The following is a 27,496-nucleotide window of genomic DNA, read 5'->3' on the forward strand; positions in this document are numbered from 1 at the left end:
ACTAGATGACAAGCTGGGATCTTGTATTGGTTCAGTGTCCTGAGAGAGGGACCTCCCTCCATCCCTCCCACTCCCACTGCTTCAGCCCCCAAGCTCCGCACCAGCCTCACAGGGTCAAGTTTGCTGCTGGCTCTGACCGCCTCGTGGTTTGGTGTCAGCTTCGGCTGGGCTTGACCTTCCCAGGACCGTGAGACTTGCTTGCTGCCCTGCTCTGCTCTGTCTCCATTCATTCCACTTGGCCCAGGAGAGGCGATGAGGAGGGGTGCGGGGGTATTAAAATGTGGAGCCTGGGAACCTGGAGGGTGGTGCTTGTCTGTGCCTGTGCCAGCGGTTCCCTTATCGAGGAAGAGGAGGAGGAGGAGGAGGAGGAGGAGGAGAAGGAGGAGGAGAGCCGTGTTTATCCTGATGGTGGAGGCTCCTCGTCCATGGGCAGAGCTGCAGGAGAGGCCCAGGCTGTGGCTGGCCACTGCTGTCTGGGAAGTTCAGCACAGCATCCCATCAGCTGCTGGGGAAGATGGGGGGTGGGGTGGGCAGTGGTGACCAGGGAGCCAGGGAGGGCTGTTGTCAGCACATCTCCCTCCCTTGCACAGACTCCTATGCTGGGTAGTTGTCAGGCTCTCCGGGTTTTGACGTGAATGCCCTGCAGCCTTGTCATTTTTGCCTTCATCCTCTGCCTCCCACCATGAGCTCGATTACAGTGAAGAAATGGAGCCTCAAATAAATGCCACTGGGATGTCTAACTGTAGTGTTGTCCTTGGCTTTTCATTTCCCAGCACGCCCCCCTCCCCGCCACTCCCCACCCCAGGATCCTCTTGTGTCACATCATACCTGCTGTGTCAGCGGCTCCTGAGCACAGCCTTCCTTCCCAAAGCCTTGCCTGGAGGGTCTCTTGCTGGGCTCTAGGGACTGTGCTCACTCCCAGATAATTTTATTTAGAAGAGGGAGAAGAATCTACTTCTGTACCCATCCTGGTGCAGGAGGGCAGAGGAAGGACAAGGAAGAGATGTGACATTTGTTTGAAGCCTGTTCTGCTTTGCAGCCTACCCAACGGGCTCTGGTCCCAAACCAGTTTGCTTATTTCCTTTCATAATACTGCCTCAGGGTAGGTGCTATATTATCTCTGTTTTACAGTAAAGCAAACGGAGGCACGGATCAGTTAGGTTATGTAACTTAGAGACTTGCGATCTGTATCTAGTCTGTGTCATCACAGCACTTGGCCACGTTACCTTATCCTCCTCCTGCCATGTAGGAAATGGGCTCAAGGAGGTTAAAGTTAATTGCTCGAGGCAGAGGCAGAGCCAGGATCTGGAACCCAGTCCTACCTGATGACAAGACCCACGTGCCTGCTATAAAATTCTTCTCTGACACAACTTGTGTCATCGATACGGGGAGGTGCCTGCTTCTCCTGTAAGATTGGGCTTCTTAATCATCCTTGTCTAAATGAAGGTGTCTCTGCCGAGTACTTAGAAAGACACCTTCAGGCCTGGGGGGTTGGGGGGATGTCGTAGGAGGTGATCCAGCCCATCTCTTCCAGCTGGACGGCAGTATGTCACCCTCCCAGCCCAGTGCCCATCTGGAAGCCGTCCACGGAAAGATAGGCTCTTCTTGCCCTTGGTTGTAAATGTCAGGTTCTCATGTGATTTGTATATATTTTTTTTGTCTCTGTTGCTGCAATTAAAATCTGCTGCTACTCTGTTTTAGTTCCTTCTCCATGGTGATGTTTGTATTTAGGGTAAGGCGGGGGGATTAATTGTTCCTCATGAGTATATGGTCTCTCCCGTTTTAGCTACTACCATTTGTGATCTGGACACTCAGTTCCGCTGCCAGGAGTCTGGGACCTGCATCCCTCTCTCCTACAAATGTGACCTGGAGGATGACTGTGGAGACAACAGCGATGAAAGTCACTGTGGTAAGGGGATGTGATGTCCAGGGACCCCATTCCTGAGCAGGGCAGCGCCTTTACTCATTGAGCTGCCGTGGGTTGCAGATGGAGGATTTCTGAAAGCATCTCAGGGTTTTCTTTCTTTCTTTTCTTTTTTTTTTTTTTTTTTGAGAGAGAGAATGCACATGTGGGGTGCAGGGGAGGGAGGATGGAGTAGAGAGGGAAGGTCAGAGGGAGAGAGCACTCAAGAATCCCAGGAAGGCTTCTCACTGAGCACAGAGCCCAAAGCTGGGCTCCATCCCAGGACCGAGATCATGCATGACCTGAGCTGAAACCAAGAATCAGACGCTTAACTGACTGAACCCCCCGGGCGCCCCCATCGGGGTTTCTGATATCCAGCCATATGACCATCTCTGCCCCCTTGGTAGGAATGATTCATTCGAAAGATCACGGACCCTGCTTTCCCATGCAGGGATGCCGTAAGCATGAGTGTGATAGTAAGGAAGATTTGTAACTGAATTTAGGTGGTTATTAAAAGCTATATATGGAACAGAATTGGCCCACACATCTGGGCGACCATGAGACTATGAGACTAGATCTCTACCTTTGTGAACGGCTTTTTTTTTTTTTTTTTAAACCAATCTAATTCAGTAAACTCTGTTGGAAGCCAGCAGATGGTACAAATGTTGTTCGAACATCTGTTTTCTGAATGGAAATTTTTACATTTAGGAAAATAGTGCATTGGAATTGCCAAGAGTGATACAGGCTCTCTGGTTCTGTCCTTTTTAATTTCTGACTAAATGACTGAGAAGACTTCTTCAAGGTGACACTGTTAGTTTGTGTCAGGATAGGGACCCAGAGCCGTGTTTCCCAGCCTCGCTGCATAGCCCAGCCCTGCCTGGTTCGGGCGGCCTGTCTCTGTGAATGGCTCTGGTACCAAACTCAGCGTTGCTGACCTTCCAAGGAGGAAATGTTATGTGGTACATGGAGTGCACCAGACTGGAGGGATCCTGACCAAAGGGGAAATGAGAACAGAGGCCAGACGCTGGCCCAGACAGTGTGAAGAGTTGGTGGCTCTCGCTAGCCACCCACGGGGCAGGTCCAGTCTAGCCTCGCATGTGCTTACAGACAGGGCCTGCTTTTTCACCAGCAGCTGACCCCAGGGGCTTACACAAGGGGAGCCAGGGAAATGCTCCTAGGCTGGCTCTCGGAGGAATCTGGTGTGTGTGTGGGGGGGAGGGGGTCACATCATTTTCCCTCATCTTGGTAAAAATAGGAAATTCCGAAAAGCAGTCTTTTGGGTTCAGTGCTGTCCATCCTTTCCTTTAGCGTCTGCACAGGGCTGAAGGGCACAGCTTAGTAGGAAGAAGACTCCAGTGACGTCATCTTGCTCACCTGTTGGGCACATGTTGGGTTCCCCGCTTATGGCCTGTTAGTGTCTCCTGAATCCTTGCCACAGTCCCAGTCCCTGATAGCTGCAGGGCTGGGTCCTCTTCATAAGTCTCCAGACTGTTTCCTCATAAATATCTGAATCTCTAGCTTCACCACCAACTTGTCTCCTGAATGACACACCTCAGGCAGCCACCCTGGGCCCCAGGCTTGGCTCCCCTTGTTTCCCTAGATTCTTTAAAATTCCCATTGAAAGCTCTGTTTTAAATGACATTCCCAGGGTCTGTAAAAGAGGTCGCCGGGGTAGCCTGCTTGCAAGTCTTGGTCAGGCTGCACGGGTTCCCTTGCCTCAGGACCCCACCCTTCTAGAGACAGCCCATCAGCCGACGTCCCTGGAGCTCTGCCCATGGAAGGTCCCCGGTTTTCTCTATGTTGGGAGCTCAGCACTAATCTCATCATCTCCGATCTGAGCATCTCGTACTAGTTAGCTTGCTCAGAGTTCTCATTATCCCCTTTTCTGAACCACGGACTCCATCTCTAGAATGCTTCTGTTTCTTGAGAATTCTTAGGATTCTACTTTCTGGGTAATTAGAGCATTGCCTCCTAACCTTCTCATTGTAACAAGTATAGATAATATTTGTCAAGTGCCCCAAGGTAAATGGATAAAGCTCTTCTGGGCCTTGGGGTGACCAGGGGCAAGGATGTCAGGGTGTCAGGGGTGCCTGGATGGCTCATTTGGTTAAGTGTCTGACTGTTGATTTCAGCTCAGGTCATGATCTCAGGGTCCTGGGATCAAGCCTTGCATCAGGCTCAACGTTCAATGTAGAGTTGGCTTGAGATTTTTCTTCTCCCTGCTTATGCATGTGTGCACTGTTTCTCTCTCTAAAATAAATAAATAAATAAATAAATAAATAAATAAATAAATAAATAAATAAAATCTTTAAAAATAGAATGTGAAAGTGTCAGTATCCCAGCACACCTAGAGTCCATCCTTGGTTAGCTGGCATTCCCCAGCTAAGTCCATACTGTACCTGGATAATCAGTGATAATTTAGGTAATGGGTGCTACTCTAGCCCTCAGGAGTGCTGATGCCTGAGCTCCATCCGAGATGGATCTCTGAGTCAGTGTTTGTCCTCACTGCTCTGTGTTTGTGATCTCCCCTGCAGAAATGCACCAGTGTCGTAGTGACGAATACAGCTGCAGCTCTGGCATGTGCATCCGCTCCTCCTGGGTGTGTGATGGAGACAATGACTGCAGGGACTGGTCCGATGAAGCCAACTGTACTGGTCAGTGTTCCGTGCTCTCCGTTGACAGCACCTGTCTGTGTGTGTGCTGGTTAGCTCTGCAACCCTCCACGATCGTAGGCTCTATCTAGACTCTAAGAAATGGACCTTAGGCATCAGCTAGTTGCGTGCTTCTCAGAGAGCTGGACTCTGCTGAGCTTGCGCTAAAAGGGAAATGGACACCCTGCTTTCTTCATTGAGAAGGTCTTGCTGTGCAAAAAAGCATTACCTAAACAAGTGTCCCTGAGCGATATGGTCGATTTTGCAATCTGGCTCAAGCTTATTTCTTCAGGACCAGTCACCCCAGTTTATAGACTGGCCCCTGGTCTGGGGACTACACATTGAGCAGCGCTGAACTAACTCATGCTTTTGAAGGGAGCATCAGAGAGTTCCCCAAACAGTGAAAACCTGAACGGTGCTTATACCCATTTGGGGTCACATCACATGAAAAAGAATGTTGGAAACAGCGTGAGAATAGGAGAGGAAGACGTGGTGGTATGAGGTGGAGGTAATGTCATTATTCTCATGGGTGATGAGAATAATGTTCACTCGTGTTCATCACATTACTTCTATGAAGGAATAAATGAAGGAGTGAATGAATGAGACCCATTTTACAGTATGCTGGAATGGGGAGAGCAAGGATTTGGGGAAACCGTGGAGGAATAAAAACTGATCCCACTACCTGAGAAGTACATTTTCTCTGCACCCTCTCCAAATGATCACTCAGTTCTATCTTAAATCCAGTGATGGGGTGAAGGTTATTTCATGTAAACATTTTGTGGTAGGGGCAGATCTGCTTCTGGGCTTTGTGTTGCAATTCATTGGTACTGCATGAACTTGTCATTCACGTGGTGCGGATCATTAATCTTGGGGCGGGCCTTCCAAGTCCCCTGTCTTAATCCTCACCCCATCCATGTACCCACCCGTTCCTACAGTGCCCAGCACCGGGAACTCAGAGCAATGCCTACTGATTTGCGGAAGCAAATAAAAAGAAGGCTGCACTCTCCTATCCCGAACCTAAATCTAAGTAACTGTTAGGTTTTTAGTTTAGATCTAGTTCCTGAAAGGCAGAAATGACCTTTGTATTTTCCCATTGCCCAGCGCCTGGTAGGAGAGGATGTGTTCAGGGAGCTTCTGTCGATTGGGCAATTTACACAACGGCTTCTCTGCGTTCATTTTAGTTTCGAAGTGACCTCAGGTGACCCTGAGGAGTAGATGGCTCTCCTCAAATGCCATATAATCACACAGGATAATCCACGATGTTACCAGATTCTCTGCCCTTATAAACTTACCCGAAACTTGCCCCTTGTCCTTTCTGGTGGAACCTCAGTGCCTTGGAAGGACACAGGAGAAGGCTTCTCTCCAAAGACAAGCATGGCCTGTAGAGGGAGGAAAAAAAAAACAGTGTCCACGGAGGAACTGCTATCAGCCCAGGAGCCACGATGCTGTTTGGAAACCGTGGGCTTGGGTGGATAATTGGTTAATAAATTAAAGGGGCGCACTTGGGCATTTCAGTTTGTAAATTGCAAAATGATTGAACATCTTGTTAGCACAATCACATGAGTCAAGTTTGTGTTTCAGCAGCATGTGCTGCTCCTCTGGGATGAATTAACAACTCATTTCTATGGGTGGGTTCATCTGAGACTCCTGGGTTTTTGTTGTTGTTGTTGTTGTTGTTGTTGTTTTGTTTTGTTTTTTGGCAAGGCTGTCTGGGGAACATGTAAAGTGCTTACACCTCACCTGCTCCCTTGTTCCAGGGACTGTTCTTCCAAACCTACTAAAGATGATTCTCCTTCCTTGTCATCTCAAGATAGTTGGCAGTCAGCCGTGAGCTCATTAGGATGCGTGGCGTGTCCCTCCGTTTCCTGACCTAATACACAAAGTTGTCTGCCAAGCCACAATCAGTCGGGGTCGGTGGACTTCCTCTTGGCCTCAGCTTGTGGGCACAGTCTTTGGGCTTCTCCTCCTGCTTTTTGTCTTTCATGGGACTTAATTTTCTTTATTCCCCTCTCCCCACCTCCCTGTGTCAATTTGACCGTAAACATTTGATTTCTGCTCTTTCTGGGGTTACGCTTAGACACCCCATGTGTCTTCGCACAGCGGCTCTCCGCCCTCCTAGACTCGCAGGGATTTCAGAACAGACTCCACACGTGCTTAGTATTTTCATGGTACATTTAAAAAATTCCTAATATTAATCATTGTTATATTTCAGGAACCACTCACCTTTGCTTCTTGTGCCCAATATCTCCTTTCTACGAGCATCTTTCTCTGTTTCTTGCAGCAGGAGTCCATGAGTGGTCAACTCTTTGAAGGTTTTATTTACACAAACATGTCTTTATGTCACTCTCAATCCTGAATTCATGATGGATCTGGATTTCTCGGTTTGTAATAATATTCCGTTAAGTATTTCAGTGGGATTATTCTATTTCCTTCTGGCCTCTTCTGTGTTGATTTGAATTCTCCTGTCAGGTGAGCTGTTCAGAGTATCATCAGACATCCTTTCTCTCTGGGTATCTGTAGGTGTTTGTTTGTTGTTATATAGTTACACCTCCCTAGGTGAAATTATTTTTATTCATCCCACTCTTGAGTCTTGTTTTCCTTCCAGAGGCTGAGGATTTATTTTTCATCAATTCTGGGGAATTACAGCCATGATGTTTTCAGTTCTCTTTGCTAGTATTTCTGGTTTTGTCTTCAATAGTTACTGTCAGCGATCTATGGGGCTGTGTCCTTCTGTTGTTCATGCTTCTGTTTTAGGATTTGCAGTCTCTTTATGACTCCGTACTAGAATCTGAGTTACTTCCTCAGTCTTCTCTTCTGGTTCAACAATTCTCTTTTCAGCTGAATCTAACTGGCTGTTTCTCACATCCACTGAGCTATGTTTATTTCCACGGCTGTATTTTTTTATATCTAGAATTTCTATCTTGTGCTTGTTCCAAGTCTGGCTTTTGCTTTTCAGTGCCTTTTCTTTAAAAAAAAAAAAAAAAAAAACTTTTAATTTTAGTTAATTAACATATACTGTATTATTGGTTTCAGAGGTAGAGTTCAGTGATTCATCAGTGCTATATAACACCCAGTGCTCATTACATCATGTGCCCTCCTTAATGCCCATCACCCAGTTACCCCATCCCCCAATCCCCTTCCCTCCAGCGACCCTCAGTGTGTTTCCTATGATTAAGAGTCTCTTATGGTTTGCCTCCCTCTCAGATTTCATCTTGTTTTATTTTTTCCTCTCTTCCCTTATGATACTGTTTTGTTTCTTAAATTCCACAGATGAGTGAGATCATATGATAATTGTCTTTCTCTAATTGACTTGTTTCATTTAGCATAACGTCCTCTAGTTCTATCCATGTTATTGCAAATGGCAAGAGTTCATTATTTTGATGTCTGAGTATATATGTGTATAAGACATCTTTATCCATTCACCGATAGAAAGAGCCCAGATGTCCATCAATGCTCTTTCTTTACGCTTTATGTTATTATTTCTGTGTCATTAATCATTCAAGTTTTATTGATAGTCGCATTTTTCCCTCTCACTCGCTTCCTAATAGTCCAGTGCTCTGTAATTCCTACCATATGAATTCATCCATCCCTTCTGCCCCAGCATTTTGGTTAATGCTTTTGATCAGGTATTCCTGATCAGAGGGTCTTGCTGAGTCAAGGAGGATCAGTCCAAGTCAGAGAGTGGGGTGTAGGATAAGTAGGATAGGTTTCCATTAGAAACTACGATCCTCTAATTTCATGGTCATTTACCCCATTTGCCCATCCTGCTGTGCAAAGGATTCTTATTCCCCTCCCCCCCATTCTTTAGTCTGTATTAAAATCAGTATCTTCCATCCTTATAATTAAGTGAAAAAGGTAAAATAATTGAACATGTATTACTTAACCAGACACTCAGTGTCAGAGAGCTAATAAGTTACTCAGAAGATTGGAAAATTCAGAAAAAGAAAATGTGTTAAGAATTCCATTCATACCTGGCCACTTAAATGAAATTGTGCAAACTGATTAGTCTTTCTGAGCTCAGCTTCTGTGATAGATTTTGGAGATCTCAGACATGCCTCCCAGAATGGTCATTTGGAAACTCCATTAGCACTCTGAAATTGTTTTCAATTAAAAGTGAACCGCATAAGCTGAATAATAAGTAGATCAGCATGGCAGTGAGCTTAGGGAACAGTGTATCTCATGAAAGGGAGCAAAGCTTTGCGGAGGAGTATTTGCAAGGGCTGTCAGACTTGTAAAACCATCAGATCAAACGTGTGGTTTGATCAAACCATCAAACCATCGTATTCCAGGCGATGGCTGTTACTGCTGCAAAAGCTCATGTAACGTGCAGCCTATATGTATTCCTCTTCTCGGAGATGAGTGTATTTTAATCTCTTTTTAAGATTTTATTTATTCATGGAAGACACAGAGAGAGAGGCAGAGACACAGGCAGAGGGAGAAGCAGGCTCCCTGCGGGGAGCCTGATGCGGGACTCGATCCTAGGACCCTGAGATCACGCCCTGAGCTGAGGGCAGATGCTCAATCGCTGAGCCACCCAGGCATCTTATATTTTAAAAAGATGTTCAATGGAGTCTGAGAGCCAGAGGTTATATAATATTAAAACTTCATGTAGACCCGTTTCTATGCTATGCACATAGCCTTGGTAGTCAGTGAGATAAGACAACAGATAATGGACCACCACTTGTTTCAAAGTGGTTTGAAATATCAGGTTCTTTGTACTTCAGACTGCTGCACAAAATAGCCCCAAATTCAGTAGAAATTCTAGAGGGCATTGGAAGCCAATTTTCCCAATCCTTGAGTAGCAGTTGCCAACCATCTTGATTGAATAAGTAACTATAGTATGCCCTCAATAACCCACTTTTGTTTGTTCTGCTCCATGTGTTGCAAAGACATCCTTGTCGACACAGTTTAACAGCCCATCTAACTCTCTTGTTTTATGTCAGTGGTAAACAAGGCCAGCCCTGGCTTTCACTCAGCAGTGTACAGACACAAACAGCTTTCTGTTTTAGCAGAGGAAAGGGAAAGCTAATGGAGAGGTGGTTAGTAGTGCTGGTTGGGTTTGAGGCAGATACTCTGCATTCAAACTAGTCTTTGACCAGTGTTTCAACACGTTTCTAAAGGACTTACAACTGGCCTCAGCCCACATATGCAAACAAGGCTGCTGGTTTATAACAACAGCTCTGTTTCACTTGTGTCTTTTTCTTTTGATGGTTGTAGTGGACACCACACGTCGTTGGCTGATAGATGTCACTCCTGACTATTGGGAAAGTTAGACAAGTCTAGGAGGTGCTGGCACCTTTCTGTTTTGAGTTTGAGTAAATCTTCTGTGCTCTCTGGATCTGAGGCTTTGCACATTTGAAATGGGGTAGTTTGTTGAGAATTATAAAATCACAGCCTTTCAGAGCTTACAAGGGTCTTTACATATCAATATAGATGATGAAGTGGAGGCCCCCCAAAGAGTGGCTACATCGGGTCTAGAGCTGTCTGCAGAGCACACACCACTTCTCCTTGTCCCACAGAATCTGGATGAGTGAGTGGGTTCATGTGAGAAGATAAAGTAGCAAGACAGAGCAGAAGCCATACAGGCTTTGGACTTGGAGAACGCTGGTGCTATTACTTATCTTTGTGAATGTGAGCGAGTATCTTAATCCCCCTAAGGCTGTTACTTAGGGGATGTGGGGAATAATCCTCACGTCATAGGTGGTTGTGAAAAGTAAATTATTTCTTTTTAACATGTACATCTATACTTGTGTAGCTTTACAGACTCACAGAGTCAAGTGATTGCTCCACTAGGAGCGCAAGCCCAGGTGCCTGGCTCCTGGCCAGGGAGGAGCTCAGGCTCTCTGGTCCACACCTTATTACTCAGCACAGTCTCCCTTCGGTCAGCTCCTTGGTGGTTGGTGGGGGAGCGGAGGTGAAGGTAGCACTGACATTGTCTCTCTTCTCTCTTGCTCGCAGCCATCTATCACACCTGCGAGGTCTCCAACTTCCAGTGTCACAACGGGCACTGTATCCCCCAGCGGTGGGCGTGTGATGGTGACATGGATTGCCAGGATGGTTCTGACGAGGACCCAGTGAACTGCGGTAAATGCTCTGCTTTGGTCTCCACGTGGAGCGGCCCCAGTGTCTGCTGGTCAGGAGAAGAGGGGACAGATTGGGCCGGGCGTTGGAATACTGCTCTGCTGTGCCCTGGCGCCTAGGCCGACCACCAGACAGGCCTTCCCGGGTTTTAGATGGCATGGCCATAGGATGTATAGGGGTGTGTTTTGTTATCCTCGTTGGCAGGCAAGCTGTTTTGCCTCATTGGTTTTCCATAAACTTTGCAGCAAAGAAATGGAAACCAGTTCACCCACCCAGAGTGCTAAATACAGTCACCAAATACAGAAATGAGCAGTGTTCCACCAGAAATTAGCCAGCAGTTTCGGTATAAATAGCATACTTTATGACTAAGTTTCGGTATAAATAGCATACTTTATGACTTTCTGTGTTATGGTCCTTTGGGAAAGTGGTTACCACCTTGATTTCAGAAAGAACTCTGAGGTCATCAGCTACCTTCACAAAATAGCTGTCCCACGAACACAATGTAGAAAATTCGTTTTTATACCAAATATCTTTTTTTTAAAGATTTTATTTATTCCTGAGAGACACAGAGGGTGAGGCAGAAACATAGGCAAAGGAGAAGCAGGCTCCCTGTGGGGAGCCCGGTGCAGGACTCGGTCCCTGGACCCTGGGATCACCACCTGAGCCAAAGGCCCAACCACTGAGCCACCCAGGTGCCCCTATACCAAATATCTTTAAGGTTCTCTATCCATATCCTTTTTTTATAGCGTGGGTAGGAAAAAAAAACCCTGTTTCTCCTCTGCTCTCAGCATTCTGCACACAGTGTACTTCCACACTTCTTGGCCACCCCATGCGTGTTTTCCACACCAAGCAGTCTTCAGTACCAGCTGGGTGTCCTGCAGTTAACTCATTCCTTACACTGTCTTCCTTGGAATAGCATCAGATTTCACAGGTTAAGGGCACGGTCCCCAACACTGCCCCCCACTTCTGATGCCACAAGCCTCAAGTTGTCACCTGTACTTCTCACTGACAACCTATAAATCCATCTCCTCTTCCTTGGCTTCAGTGGTTTACTAGACTGTCTCACAGAACTCAGGGAATCACATTTCCTAGCTTGTTAGAAAAGGATGTGTGATAAAGGAGAGAGAGAATGAACATCCAGATGGAAGAGAAAGCATAGGGCAAGGTAGAGGGAAGGGTTGTGGGGCTTCCAAGCCCTGTCCAGACCTCCTGCTCTCCCAGCATCTCTGTGTTCAGCCACCTGGAAGCTCTCTGAGCCCCATACTTTTTGGGATTTCTAGAGAGGCTTTATCGCATAGTATGAATCGTTAAGCTAGCTCCCCCCCTCACCCCTCCCTAGAGGATTAGGGGTGGAGTTCAAACCAAGGCTCTAATCATGGCATGGTTTTTCTGGTGACCAGCCCCCATCCTAAAGCTATGCAGGAGCCCACCCAGAGTTGCCCATTAGAACACAAGACATTCCTGTTACCTAGGGAATTACAAGGGCTTAAGAGCTCTGTGCCTATAACCAGGGCCAGAGACATATATATATATATTTTTTTTTTTTTTCCTGTTACTTTGCACCATACCTTCCAGATCTTCATGGGACCGTAGTCATCGTCTGCATGTTGTAAACTCCATTTCTCTCATGTCACAGTACTAAGCAGAGGTCTTTGCCTATATCTGTATTTTTCTGTAGCCCACATTTTCATGGCAGATGCATATTCACTTGATATTTCTCATAGTATACTTAGTTGCTTCCCGGTCAGGCATTTGAGTGTTTTCAGTTTTACACTATTCGCAGTAAAATTATCCTTTTTTATTTTGGAAATGAAGGCTTATTTTTTCTTGAAGATACTTCCTAGGATATGTCCCTTAGTATGGAATTGCTGGGTCAGAGGTTCTGATGGATTTTAATGATTCTCCTTAAGTGTTTGCATGTTGCGTTTCCGAGTGATGATACCCGAAGCATTTCCATCAGTAACATAGTGTCTGTTTCCCCACGTCTCTCTTGAACTTACATTTTACCTTTTTAGCTGTTTTCACTAATTTATTGGATAGGAGTCTGTCTTGTATAATTTTAATTTTATACTTTTTAAAAATACCTCTTACACTTAGTGACATTAAGTATTTCCCGACTCATGGACTCACTTAGTGGTTCTGTTTGATTCCTTAGAATAATTTCCTAGGCATGATGATTTATTAGAGGATTAAAACACACTTTCTTGCCTTGCTCCTGAACCCCCTGGAACTGGTCTCCTAAGCGTTGGGTTTGCAGTGGCCCTGACTTACCTGCTAGAACTTACTTTTAAGCCCTAACGTCGGGCAGTAGCTCTGTGTTCAGGAGAAAGGGTTACCTTGTGCTAAGAATTCTCTACTAAGCACAAAATCTAAGATTCTTAACATTGCTAGAATGGACTTTCTCTGAAAGGGCTTTAGTTTAGAATTCCTGAAGAATTAAGATGGTGATTTAGGAGAGCTTTAAAAGACCAGGATTATAATCAGGCTTCATGTCCTCCTTTTTTCCACTCACTGAAGCTTTTCTTAAAAATAGGTACTCAGTTTTTTGAGTAGGTAACACGTTTTCATGGTTCAAGATGGAAGAAAGCATCAAGAGGTGTATGGTAAACATTTTTCTCCCCATCTGCCAAATCCCTACCGTGTCCACATGGGGAATTATGATTGTATGCCCTTTTAGGATATTTTTGTGCATATCTGCAAATTTAAATGTACTGTGTATTCTTGTTCTCTTTTACACAAGTAGAATGCCATGCGTGTTGTTTTGTACCTTGTTTTTTCCACACAACTGTGTATCTGGGACACATTTTTGCAGAGTGCCTCTTCAGTGCCTTTGTAGCAGTCTCGTGTTTTAGGGTATAACGAGGTATTACAGAGTCCCCTACTGACAGACAGGTAGGTGGTTGTCCGTGCATTACAAAGAGCATTGCAATGAACAGCCCGGTACTAACGTCATTTCTCACTTGTGTGGGTAGATCACGTGTTTGCCATGGCATCGCTGGGTCAAGGTGTGCATGCATTGGTTACTGTGACCGCGGTTACCAATCACCCAGTCTCCTTAGGGGTTTGCCCATTTAAACCCGCACAACAACGGGTGTGAGCACCTGCTTCTTTCCTCTTATCAGTCTCTTCCGTTATCAAATTGCATTTCAGAGAAGAAGTGCAATGGATTCCGCTGCCCGAATGGCACCTGCATCCCATCCAGCAAGCACTGTGACGGTCTGCGGGATTGCTCTGATGGCGCGGATGAACAGCACTGCGGTGAGTCCTCTCCCTGCCCCGGGGAAGCACAAATATTGGACTGAACCCTTGCACCTCCTCAGGATCTGCTGGGGGTTAGTTTTTAACCGAGTTTATGCCGGACTCTGGGAGGCTGGTGGCTTCAGGGTGCCCTGATTTGGGTGGAGAGGAGTGGGAAGGGGAGCAGTGTTGGGGTGATCCTGGAATAAATAGGTTGTTGCTTGGTGAACGCTGCTGTTGGTTGCTCTCGCTCTAGGTGTAGACCCAGTGTTTTGAACTGAATACTTATTTCTCCTACTTGATGGGTTTTATTCATGTTGCTGGTGATTACTCAAGTCACATTTTCGTCGGCCAGGTGACTCTCTTATCCCAGTTTCCTTTAGACTCCTAGAGGTTGTCTTGGGCCAGTGGTGCTCATCTGTGAATGTACTTTGCTTGGCTCCCCGACTCCCTCCCACCCCCAGATTCTGATGTAATTTGTATGGAGCGTGGCCTGGGCATTGGGATTTTTAAAAAATTGCTCCAGGTGATTCTGATGCACAGTCCAGGTTGAGAACAGATGTAGTTGTGCAGGGATTGGCAGGCTGGGCTGTGGGGAAAAGCCAGCCCCCACACATAACGTGTTCTGTTGAATGAAGTTTTATTTTTTTTTTAAAGATTTTATTTATTTGAGAGAGAGAGAGAGTGTGCGCATGTGCACAAGCTGTGGGGAGGGGCATCAGGAAAGGGCGAAGCAGACTCCCCGCTGAGCAGGGAGCCCTATGCGGGACTCGATCCCAGGACCCTGAGATCACAACCTAAGCCAAAGGCAGGAGCTTTGCTGACCGAGCCACTCAGGCACTCCTGAAGTTTTCTTTAAACACAGTCACTACGACTTGTTTACGTGTTGTCTCAGGCTGTTCTCACCCAACAGTGGCAGAGAGGAGTAGTCGTGATAGAAACTATACAGCTGACAAAACCTTGAGAATTTGCTCTCTGGTTGTATCAGCCACTGTCCTCCAGAGAAGCAGAACCGATAGGATGTGTGTATCCACAGAGAGAGCTTTATTTTCAGGAATCAGCTCATGCACTTACGAAGGCGGCAAGTCCAAAATCTGCAGGGTAGGCCAGCAGGCTGGAAACCCAGGGGCAGGCTGATGTTACAGCTCGAGTCCACAGGCCGTCTTCTTGCTTTTGTCTGTGTCCTGCATCCCCGGTATCCCTTCTTATAAGGACTCTGCACCTGTGGGATCAGGGCCCCACCTCCATGACCTCGTTTTACCTTAATCACCTCTTTAAAGGACCTGTCTCCAAACGCAGTCACACTGGGGGTTAGGGCTTTAACATATGAATTTTTAGGGGTACAATTCAGTCCCTAATACTGGTCCTTTTGTGGAAGAAGTAGCCTGTGATGAAGATCATGAGCATGGATGTCAGACAGGTCTGGCTCTACCCTCAGTAGCTGTGTACTCTTGGCAAAATATTAATGTTGCCACCCCCTCTGGTCTCATTTTGGGAACAGGACAATAAAATCTCTCCTGGCGTCGTCTAGAGAGTTCAGTGATGTGCCTGTGTCAAGTGCTTTAGCTCAGGGCTCGGCACACAGCAAGTGCTCAAGAAATGGGGGCTCTTACTACGGTTTCCTGAGGTTTCAGGGAGCCTCTGCTCAGGGCTGGTGCCGGTCCCAAGCGTTCACGGCCCTCTCCCTGCCCCGGACCCCTTTCAGAGCCCCTCTGCACGCGCTTCATGGACTTCGTGTGCAAGAACCGCCAGCAATGCCTGTTCCACTCCATGGTGTGTGACGGGATCGTCCAGTGCCGTGACGGCTCCGATGAGGATGCGACGTTTGCAGGCTGCTGTGAGTGGGGCGGACGGGGAGGGGACCGAATCCCTGGAGATGCCGTGGAGGGTTGGGCCACTGTGGTTCACGGGTCTCACTCGAGTGTCCAATCTGGCCCTTTCTGAGAAAGGCTTACTCTCTGTTGCTTCCAAAGGTTTGCTTTTTGGTGGTTGGTGTGTGTATGAGGGGAAGGCGTGGAGGGACCCTTCTCCCACGGGCCATCCCTGTGCACCTGTCACCCTGTAGCACCCTTGCCTGGCCCCAGTGGTCTTCGTTGCACTAGTCACCACTTGGCATGCCGTATATTTATTTCATTATTTGACTGCCTGTCTCTCCTTGCTGTAATGTGGGCCTCATGAGAGCAGGGCTTCTGTTTTGTTCACTGCGTAGATCTACTCCTAAAACAGGCCCTACCAGCGGTGGCTACTCCTTCTAGTCTGCTCGGGCCACCATCACCAAAGACCACAGCCTGGGTGGCCGAAACAGCAGACGTGTATTTCTCATAGTTCCGGGGGCTCCAGTTTGAGGTTGAGATGTCGGTCGGATTGGTTCTTCTGCAGCCCCCCTCCTGAGCTTGCTGAAGGCTGCCTTATGCCTCAGCCCTCACATGGTCTCCCCTCTACGCCTGTCTGTGTCCTGCTTTCCTTTTCTCAGAAGGACCCTACTCCTATCAGATTAGGGTCCCTTGTGACCTCACTGTAACTTAATCACCTCTTTAAAGACCCTGTTTCCAAATACAGTCACCTTCTGAGCTACTGGGGGTTAGGCCTTCAAGTGGCTTTTGCCATCCTGGAGCCCTGTAGCTGGCCTGTCTCTTGGTGGAGGTTCTTTCCCCTTGCGTCCTACCTTGAGCCCTGCAGGATGGCAGCAGCCTGGAACTTAGGGATGCTTGTTCCTTATCTAGCGGAAGACCCCGAGTTCCACAAGGTTTGTGATGAGTTCAGTTTCCAGTGCCAGAATGGAGTGTGCATCAGCCTGATTTGGAAGTGCGACGGCATGGATGACTGTGGTGACTACTCCGATGAAGCCAACTGTGGTAAGATGCTGGACCTTCAGCCTCTCGTCCCTAATCTCCGGGTCCCAGTGACGCCTGTGGTTAAGGAGGCCGTTCTCAGCTCACTGCCATGCAGGCTGTGCCTTCTCCTGCCCCACCACTGGTTCCCCTGTAAGGAATTGAGTCTTCAAAGTGGCAGCCTGCCCCCAGGAGGTGTTGGGGGATGTTTATTCCCGTTCCTTTTCTTTTCCCAGTTGGGAAGTTCACATTATGCCTAAGGAATATGGTAGATGAATGATGGTGAATATTTTGGAGGGTGTTCCCCAAATGTGCTTATTATAGATGCCACAACTTTATAGAGTCCTGTCATCATGGGGCTGTCACCGATAGTTATGTCATTCCTTTGGTAAAGTGTCAAAAAGTTGGGTATTATTTGTAAGGTCTAGAAGGGTGGCTCAGAGAAGCATGAGTTGGGATCCAGGAAGAAGGGCTCGGGTCCAAGAAGCTGCCCCACCTGTACCGAGTAGGGTTGTGCAAGCTGGGGACATGGGCATTGAGAAGGTCGTGTCTATCTTTTTAGCATTTGTGTTCACATGGGTACTGGGCAACTAATTGATGGTGTGTGTGCTTAACCTCCCCAGAAAACCCCACAGAAGCCCCGAACTGCTCCCGCTACTTCCAGTTCCGCTGTGAGAATGGCCACTGCATCCCCAACAGGTGGAAATGTGACGGGGAGAACGACTGCGGGGACTGGTCTGATGAGAAGGACTGCGGAGGTGAGGGTCCTGGGTCAGCCGTCAGCCCGTAGGCAGGACACAGCAGACACACTGCCGCCTTTCTGCACAGCATAGGATCTTATCTCCTCAGTTTTGGGCTCGTTCGGCGATTTTGGGGGGTGTAACTGTCTCAGTGCCTCTCTGTCTCCTCCCACTCTGAAAACCAGTGTGGTTGGTTTCTCCTGTTTCTAGGGTCACGCTTGCCATATTTGCAGGCCACAGCAAGCGCTGTGCAGCCTGACAAGTGCAGGCATGGCCTGCGGACCAGCAGCATCCACGTCTGCTTGGAGCTGGTTAGAAACACAGAGTCTTTAACCCCCACCCTAGGCCTCCCTTCTGAATCCACACTTTAACAAGATCTCTAGGCAATAGGGGTACCACGCTGCATCTGGGGAGCACTGGTGTGGAATGCATCCTCCTGACTTTCCTTTTAGGCATCCTCCTCTCTGAACTAGGTCTTGGGGGAGCTGCGATGGAGCTGTAACTGGAACGGTGTGTGGCCTCCGTGGGAGCTCCCCCATCCACCCTGTGCATTCTGAGTCCTGTGACTTGCATCAGCCTGCAAAGGCATCAAGCCCCTGTTGAGCTCCTGCAAGAGCAAAGTCCCTCAGCCCCAGTCCCATCAAATAGGTTATAGGTGATTCTGCTCCAAAAAAGGGAAGAGGTTGCAGCCTATTCTGATGCCCTAATATGAATGATTTTTAGATGAGCGGCTGTTCAGAACTGTGCCTGACCCTGGCCCTCCCAGGGCTGGGGCAGCTAAAACGGGGACGTCTGCACTGAGTTTGGGGCACATTTTGCTCTGAGATGAAGCGTCTTGTAACACTTTGGGTGTTCTTGCTTGCTTGTGTCTTGCACAGATTTACATATCCTTCCCTCCCCTACTCCCGGGCCCTCCACGTGTCTGCCCAATTACTACCGCTGCAGCAGCGGGGCGTGCGTGATGGACAGCTGGGTGTGCGACGGGTACCGGGATTGTGCCGACGGCTCGGATGAAGAAGCCTGCCCCTCGCCCGGTGAGTGCGGCGCCTGCCTGCGGGGAGCGGACCTTTGGGGGGTACGCCCTGGATACTGGGTGTCCCCTGCCTTCTGGGCCCCCGTGCTCTGTTGGCCGGGCTGCTGCTCACCTCCAGAGCGGGGACACCCGTGGCTCTGGGAGCTGGAGGGTCTCACCTCCTCGAACCGCCTTGTGATCCTCCTGCACGGAAAGGCCAGCCGCCCTGCTTCCCGCCCTGGCTGCGGTGGGCCACTGTGCTTCCTCCTCGGGGGCATCACAGTGGGGGCCACCAGGGGCGTGTTTGCCTGCCTATCAGACTCTCAACCTCGGTGCTGGCCTTTGGCGGCCGTCCTTCGAAAGGAGGGTGAGCACTGCCATCTAGTGGCCGAACGCAGAGGCACCCGGAGCGCGGCCCGTCGCCCTGTTGGCGGGAGGCGAGGTGGGCCCTGCGCCCCCGGCTTGTGCGTGGCCCTCGCTGCGGCCCAGCACGGGTGAGGGTGCTGCGTCCTTTCCTGGGCCGGATTCTATTTCAAACTCGGTTAGCGTAAGAGAGTGGACAGTTGTCCTCTACGCTTTGCAGATCCTGTTCCTAGCAAACTTCTAGGTCGGCAGTCAGTTTCCTCCTTGAAAACGAATTGGTCCCCTTGCTTCGCTGTTTAGAAATCGTCAGTGGTGTCCTCTTGTCCGGAAGACAGATCCCAACCCTGGAGTCCCGTTTCAAGGCCCTTCCGTACCCGCCGTTCCTTGGTGCTTCGGGCCTGCTGCTTCCACGTTTTCCCTGTTAATACTCCTTCGGCAGCGTTTCTGCCTCATGAGACCTGTGTCCTCCCTGACCTTGCCTTCCCACTGGCCCCCTCTCCGTGAGACCCGCTGTCCGTCCCAGCAGACAGGAGCACGGATTTTGTAGCTAAGAGAGACCTTGATATATCACTGGTGATCATCAAAGGACGTTCCCATACTAGACCACCTGTAATGGGATCACGTGGGGGTGTTTGTAAAAAAATGCAGAATTAGGATTTCTGTGTGGAGCTCAGGAACTCCCCACGTGATGGGTAGGGTCACCAAAGTTTGAGATTCCCACTTGGAGCAAGTGCACCATTACTTTCTCCCACAAGCCCACCCCTGTGGAGCTATCACTGGGTCCTGTCAGGGTCCTGATCTCTGTTCCAGTCTCATACCCACCTGTTGTCCTTTTGATTCTTCCCTATGATCCGCCGTGCGCTGCTTTCTGGTTGTCGCCTGCACAGGAATCTTTCTTTTCCAAACAATTATACAGACCTCATGTCTTGAGATCGTGCTGCCTACTACGTTGAATCCCCCACTGTGTTTATTACAGTAATAGGCAAATAGTCACCATCCTGTAAATGCTTCTCAATTGAAAACAAATTGTGTAAAAAAATAAATTTTTCTTATCTCTTGGAACACCTGTTCCAAGACCCACCTATCTATCTGTTGAGTGACTTGATTCTTCTCTCAAAATCTTTTTTTGCTTTATTGAAACTCTGTAAAAGGTATTAACAGGCTCTAGCAAACCCCGCCTCATCCAGGGAGCAGATCCTATTTCGATCTTTCATTCAACTCCTGTGATTTCTTTTGTATGTACGTCATCAGTACAAATTTAATTTGAGTTGTCTCTCGCTCGCAGGTCTGGTTTCTGCACTGCAAGTCTCCTAACTGGTCTCTGGGCCTTGTGCTCTCCCCTGTGCAGTTAGCCTTCCCACAGGCTGCATCCGGATGCATGATCATGTCTTCCCCAGTCTGGAACCTTCTGCAGCCCCCTGACCGTCCAAGCATTAGTGCCATGATGGGCCTCGGCCTGGCTTTCTGGCCTCATTTTTTACCGCTTTTCCCCAGGCACCCTGTTTTAGCAGAGTGGTTCTAGGGGCCGGAGGGGCCCCTTTGAAAATCCAGTTAAAACCATGGGATACACACAGGATCCCAAAGTTAGTAATTGGTTTTTGTAGTTTTATTTGTTAGCACAGGTTACCATGTGCCATTTGTAATGCTTTCCCCGTCCCGGTAGCCTCCGAGGGCTGCCTTCCACAAGATCACCGTATCACTCATTTCTCAGCCCCACAGTTTCTCTTGGGGGCGTCCCTTCTAATAGCCCGAGCCCTCATCTCTGTGCTGAGTTCTCTCTGCCTGCTGTGTGCCCCTCCCCTGGGTCTTCACTGCCCTCCTTGGGAGTCCCGTTGCCTTTCTCCTGGTGTAGATTCATGGTTTCCTGGGTCTCGAGTCTTTTCTTGCTTTACTCCTTGTGTTGTTGGAGCACACCCTTTAGCAGTTCTATCAGGTGTTGAATATGGTGGCAGGGTGGCCAGGGACCCAGAGAGGACAGCCTTCAGTTTGTCTCCTGAGCTGCTGCTTGGGCTTGTGCTGGTTGCTCTCTATGCAACCTGGGCCCCACGTGGCTTGCCGGATGCGGCTTCTCCATCCCAAGGACTTGTTTTATTTCTGTCCTGTTGGAGCTACTGCTTTCTATATCCCAGATTTCTTTCCCTCTCTCGCTTTCCCTTCCCTCCCTCCTTCTGTCTCTGTGTCTCTCGTCTCTCTCTCTCTCTTTTTTTTTAAGTTTAATCCCATTTTTTGGTAGAGCACATTTTCCAGAAGGTTCCCTGGGAAAGGGAACGTGGGAGGCACCAATGAGGTCTTGCTTGCTTGAAAGTGTTTTCCTTCTGTCTTCAGATGTGAGTGATCGTTGTTGGTGTGGGTTTGGAAATCTAGGTTGCCAGTAATGCTCCTTCCTAATTTTGAAGGTATTGCTCCACTGTGATCGAGCAGGTCTTGGGAAATCCAAAGCATTTGATTCAGAACTTTTGCATGTCACGTGTTTTTACTCTCTGGAAGCTTATAGGGTTATTCCCTTTGGCCCCGGTGTTTTGAAATTCCACAACGAGGTGCTTTGATGTGGGTCCCTCTCCATCATTGTAGTGGATGGACACACTGACTGGCTCTTTCATTCCAGAAACTTCCGTGTTTGAGTTTGGGGAATTTTTCTTGAAATATTCTTTTTTTAATATGTATTTTATACATTTGATTTGCCAACATATAGTGTAACACCATTGAAATATTCTTTGAATGATCTTTTCTGTTTTTTCTTTCTTCCTGGAACTCTTGTCATTCATACTTTAAATCTACTGATGTGGTCCTGTCCCTTTTCAATTTTTTAATTTATCTCTTTCTTCCTCCACCCCTCCGCTCCCCTGGCTCTGTTTTCTGGGAGATTCAGCTCTATCTTCCAGCTCTGCTTCTGAGTTTTCCATTACAATTACATGGTTTTATTTTTAGGAGCTTTGGCATTTCTAGTACTATTCCTTTTTCATGACATCTTGTCCTTTTTTCATGCAGAAATCTATATTCTTTCGTTCTGAGCGTAGTAAGGATATTTACATTTGAGAATTTCTTCTTATTAACTCACTATTACCTCCAAATTTTATTTTTTGCAGGGAAGGGGTGTGTGCCCATTTCTATCTTTCATGTCAAAGGTTTTCCCCAAATAATCCTGGCTTCCTTGTGTCTGAGGGTGGTGATAAAAACACAAGAGATTCTGTACATGGGTCGGCCTGCTGGCTCTGAGTTTCATGGTTGGGCTATTTGTTGGGGAACTCTTGATCTGGGTTGCTTGAGGATTTGCTCCGAGGCTGCTCAGTTTCCTCAGAGAAGATTTGTACGTCCTCCTGTCTAGAGAATAAATATGTCCCTGCCAGGGCTTATGAGGACGGGGACCAGGGCCCCACATTCAGCAATCTGCGGGTTTACTCCCTCTCTTCCGTATGACAGTCTTGTTCTTCATTAGGCCTGTCTAACCAGACTTTTTACCCTCCAGGTAACAGTCCTCTAGGCTTTTGTGGGTGTGACATCCGGGGTGATTGCCTCATGGGGCTGGTAGGGCCAGGGGATGCAAGGGGTCTTGCTGCTACTCAAACACTCTTCAGTTCCCTTCCTGTCTTTCTCCCTCTTCTCTGCCAGTTCAGAGATGCCACTTTCCAGCTTTTTGAAGATTCTGTGATGTCTATCTTGTGGGTTCTTTGCTTTGTGCTGTGACTACTTAGGATGGGGTACAGCCTCCTCTGGTCTCTTGAGTCACTTACCACTGTCTGCGTCCTGGCTTCCAAATTCAGTGGCTGTGTCTGGTCGATCTGCCTTCCTTATCCAGAGCTCACATGTTGTGTCTCCACGTCCCCACTGAAATTCCGAAAACACTGGAGGTCCCTGAACTTCCTAATGTGTTGAGTGGTTGCTCTTGTTGGCCAGCTCCCTGGCTACCAAAAAGTGAATTTTCAAAATCTTTTCTTCCAGCAAATGTCACTACTGCCTCTGTTCCCACTCACCGTGGGCTCTGTGACCGATTTGAATTTGAATGCCGCCAACCAAAGAAATGTATCCCCAACTGGAAGCGCTGTGACGGCCACCAGGATTGCCAGGATGGCCAGGACGAGGCCAACTGCCGTGAGTAGTCTCAGAGGAATTCACCACTCGGGGAGGATTTCTAGAGAGCAGGAGACCCCATTACTTATGCTTTGTTTCTCATAATAACCTTGTGATTTAGCTATTATCTCCATTTTAGAGATAGGAAAATCAGCTTCAGAGAAGAACACCTTGTCAGTACCAGACTGGGATATCTATTTAGTAATTTTTTTCTGCCCCCAAAGCTTGTGACCGTTGCATCATGCCACGTTCAAAGTTCTTATAGTGAAATACTCTGAAATAACAGGGGGAGTCCAGGGAGTAGGGTAAAATTCAGATGGACCTTTGGGACGTCAAAATCACAGGGCAGATTGACCCCACGTTTCCCAAAATCAGAGTAGGAACATTTCAGCCAAACAAGTAACCGCACAGTAAGATGAGCTTTGAAAATAATTAACAGGGGCACTTGGGTGGCTCAGTGGTTGAGCGTCTGCCTTCAGCTCAAGGCGTGATCCGGAGGTTCTGGGATCCAGACCTACACTGGGCTCCCTGCCAGGAGCCTGCTTCTTCCTCTGCCTGTGTCTCTGCCTCTCTCTCTGTGTCTCTCATGAATAAATAAATAAAATCTTTAAAAAAAAAAAAGAAAAAAGAATTAACAGAGGCAATAAAATAGGATCTTCCTCCTGAGTGAGATTAAATCATTAGTTGGTATTCTTTAAATAAATTTCTTTAACCTGCCCCAAATTGGCCTCATTCATAAGGATGTTGCTAGGTTAGGGGTCTTAAAATCAAGATGTGCTCTATTTCCAGTCTTCTTCCATCCGTTAGTCTGAGAGCCCTGTCAAAAAAGGAAGTGAGATTAGCATGACGGGATCGTTCTTAGAGAAGCTGGCCCCCGAAGGCCACCACGTTCTCTTCCAGCACCTGTGAATCATCTGTTTAATTATCAGCTTAAGAATTTTCAGAGATTAATAGCAACCGTATTCTCCATTTCTAAAACCTATGTTTTCCCACTTTAAAACAAATATCGAGACGTGTTTTGTAAAGAAACCTCAAACGTCCACCTGCTTTACTACTCACCTGTTGTTTGGATAGATTTTATCATGTGGAATAATTCTGGCATGGGGATCTTAGTATTTTTCTAAAACAATGCCCTTCATGGAGTTTCTTCCTATTTTATTTTTTTTTATTTTTATTTTTTTAAATTTATTTTTTATTGGTGTTCAATTTACTAACATACAGAATAACCCCCAGTGCCCGTCACCCATTCACTCCCACCCCCCGCCCTCCTCCCCTTCCACCACCCCTAGTTCGTTTCCCAGAGTTAGGAGTCTTTACGTTCTGTCTCCCTTTCTGATATTTCCCACACATTTCTTCTCCCTTCCCTTATATTCCCTATCACTATTATTTATATTCCCCAAATGAATGAGAACATATAATGTTTGTCCTTCACCGACTGACTTATTTCACTCAGCATAATACCCTCCAGTTCCATCCACGTTGAAGCAAATGGTGGGTATTTGTCATTTCTAATAGCTGAGTAATATTCCATTGTATACATAAACCACATCTTCTTTATCCATTCATCTTTCGTTGGACACCGAGGCTCCTTCCACAGTTTGGCTATCGTGGCCATTGCTGCTAGAAGCATCGGGGTGCAGGTGTCCCGGCGTTTCATTGCATTTGTATCTTTGGGGTAAATCCCCAACAGTGCAATTGCTGGGTCGTAGGGCAGGTCTATTTTTAACTCTTTGAGGAACCTCCACACAGTTTTCCAGAGTGGCTGCACCAGTTCACATTCCCACCAACAGTGTAAGAGGGTTCCCTTTTCTCCGCATCCTCTCCAACATTTGTTGTTTCCTGCCTCTTCTTGACTATTTTATATGAAATGACCTCTGCCCATCATTCTGTTACTATTTCTTTCTTTAGGTTTTTTTGTAGTCTTTAATCACTATCTAAAATAACAGAGTAGTTTATGTATTTGCTGTTTCTCTCAATAGAAAGTAAGCTCTGTGAGGGTAGGTCCTTTGTTTTACACATCACCGTATTCTTAGCATCTTGAAAGTACCTGATTCATGGTAGGCCCTCCATCTGAATATTCACTGGATGGGTGGATGGTTGGGTGGATGAGTGGATAGGTAGGTGGATGGATGGGTGGATGGATAAATGGAGGGGTAGGTGGATGGGTGGTTAAGGGATGACTAGTTGAATGGATGGATAAATGGATGAGCGAATGGGTAGGTGGATAGATGGAAGGATGAATTCCATCTTGGGTTTCTTGTATTAGTGGGTCTCAAACGTTTTCTAAATGCTCTAATGCAATTTTATTTGTAACCAAGCCTCCTTTCCAAAACCCCAAGACACACCAATTCCAGCTCAGCTTGTAACAGGGCTCTATAATAAAATGATTTTCCAGAAGATGGAGGATTATAGTTTGTAAAAAGCCTCGCATTTCCTTTCTTTCACTGACAATAGCAGAGAGCCCTTTTAAAAGTATATTTAATTGAAGTCTGTACCTCCACACGAGAGACATGCAAAGTTTAATTCTTCCTTTGCATGAACACTTGCCAGTTGAGAATAGTTGTAACATTCCATCCCACCTGACCCCCTGAATCTTTTTGTCTCTAGGAACATATCTCTGGATCCATTATCCATTTCTCTTGACCATGCTGGTTCTCTCATGAGAACATTATCCAATTTTCTTTTTCTTTTTTTTTTAACTTTTATTTATTTATGATAGTCACACACAGAGAGAGAGAGAGAGGCAGAGACATAGGCAGAGGAAGAAGCAGGCTCCATGCACCGGGAGCCCGACGTGGGACTCGATCCTGGGTCTCCAAGATCGCGCCCTGGGCCAAAGGCGGGCGCCAAACCGCTGCGCCACCCAGGGATCCCACATTATCCAATTTTCTACCTGCATCTCAAAGTGTGGTTTTTAGAAGTGGGTGCCATGCTTCAGACAGAAAACAGGATTCTTTGTTCTGAAAGTTCTAGAAGTTTGGAACCCTGGCCAATTCTAGTGAATCACTGTGAAGCTTACAAATTATTGCATCCACTCTAGGTCATTTGACCCCAAAGCTCTTCCTCTTCCTGAAGGTAGATTCCAGTTGTTAATGTCAAATAAGGAGGCATCACAGAGGCACTGTGGGGGTTATTACTCCTCATCCCAGAGGCATATTTTGAGTCAGAAGCTGATGAGCAGACACCACTTTTCCTAAATACGATCAACCGTCACCACAACGTGCCCTCCCCTGTGTTGCAGCCACACACAGCACCTTGACCTGCATGAGCAGGGAGTTCAAGTGTGAGGACGGCGAGGCCTGCATCGTGCTCTCCGAGCGCTGCGATGGCTTCCTGGACTGCTCGGACGAGAGTGACGAGAGGGACTGCAGCGGTGAGTGCCACCCCTCCTCAGGCCCTGGGCTCAGCCTGGACCCCACGTGCACTCTGCCGGGAACCTTGTGAGCCTCTCCTCGGTCTGAAGACGAAATCCCTTTTTTGCCCAGTATTGGAGCACTCGGTGAATGAGGCTTGTCCTGCTCTGGTGTAGCTTGACCTCATCCCTGTGAGGGAAGCACTGGTCTTGCATTTGTTTTCTGTGGACGTGTCCCACGTCGTGTGGGTGCACCACGCTCCCAGGGCATCAGGCTTTGTGGTGGGATGAACACAGGCCTTCTGTCTGGAAGGCATTTGGTCATTGTCCTGGTCCTTTTGGGCTGCCATGATAGAACCCCACAGACCGAATGGCTTATAAACAACAGAAATTTTGAGAAGTACTCTGAGTTCTGGAGGCTGGAAGCCCAAGATCAGAGCACCAGCAGATTCCACGTCTGGTGAGGGCCTGTTTCCTGGTTCATAGACGGCCGTCTTCCCTCTGTCCTCACGTGGTGGCAGGGGTGAGGGAGCTCTCTGGGGCCGCGTTTATGAGGACACTGATCTCATTCGTGAAGACTTCCAAAGGCCCCACCTTCTAATCCCATCACGTTGGGGATTGGGTTTCAGCATATGAATTTTGTGGGACACGCACATTCAATCTGTAGCAGTGACATCCTGCTCTCACGTCATCCCTGGACCCATAGAACTCTGTTGAGAAACAGGCTTATCTCAGTACAGATGAGGAGGTGAAATGCAAGGAAAATATTGTGATTGGAAATTTAGGAGACCCTGGGAGAAGTTATATAGGGAGGTTTTCAAATCTTCATTCTTTTTTTCTGATCTCTTAAGATGCTGACCATAACCTGACAATCTAGATCATGGTAGGTCTCCCTAAAAATCAAGGGACCTCTGAGATCTTTTGAAACCCAAGGATTTGTGAGATACAACTTTCCTTCCCTTTCCCCCTTCATCTCTCTAGATGAACTAACTGTATACAAGGTACAGAATCTTCAGTGGACGGCCGACTTCTCTGGGGATGTCACTTTGACCTGGATACGGCCCAAGAAGATGCCCTCTGCTTCTTGTGTCTATAACGTCTACTACAGGTGAGTCCCGTCTTTGCCATGAGAGAAAAAAACAATGTTCTTATCACCACGGGGTGTTCTGTAACTCTTGTGTGTGCAGAGTGGCTCTTCATTAACTGAGGCTGGCGTCCCTGTGACCCCCCTGCCGCTTTGATGCCACAGTATCTTTCT

At 47.5% G+C, this 27,496-nt stretch overlaps 1 protein-coding gene across 1 annotated transcript in view; it reads left to right on the forward strand.

The window, feature by feature from the left end:
- SORL1 (sortilin related receptor 1) overlaps positions 1 to 27,496 on the forward strand; it is a 156,606-nt gene that overhangs the window by 101,302 nt on the left and 27,808 nt on the right. The window contains exons 24-34 of the mRNA XM_077893900.1: positions 1,787 to 1,909; positions 4,438 to 4,557; positions 10,513 to 10,638; positions 13,786 to 13,893; positions 15,578 to 15,709; positions 16,596 to 16,727; positions 17,327 to 17,461; positions 18,322 to 18,477; positions 22,758 to 22,907; positions 26,128 to 26,259; positions 27,220 to 27,346. Coding sequence (XP_077750026.1) covers positions 1,787 to 1,909; positions 4,438 to 4,557; positions 10,513 to 10,638; positions 13,786 to 13,893; positions 15,578 to 15,709; positions 16,596 to 16,727; positions 17,327 to 17,461; positions 18,322 to 18,477; positions 22,758 to 22,907; positions 26,128 to 26,259; positions 27,220 to 27,346 — 1,441 coding nt within the window. The remainder of the gene's footprint in view (positions 1 to 1,786; positions 1,910 to 4,437; positions 4,558 to 10,512; positions 10,639 to 13,785; positions 13,894 to 15,577; positions 15,710 to 16,595; positions 16,728 to 17,326; positions 17,462 to 18,321; positions 18,478 to 22,757; positions 22,908 to 26,127; positions 26,260 to 27,219; positions 27,347 to 27,496) is intronic.

The sequence above is a fragment of the Canis aureus genome, chromosome 3 (assembly GCF_053574225.1).
Source record: "Canis aureus isolate CA01 chromosome 3, VMU_Caureus_v.1.0, whole genome shotgun sequence".
Taxonomy (NCBI): Eukaryota; Metazoa; Chordata; class Mammalia; order Carnivora; family Canidae; genus Canis; species Canis aureus.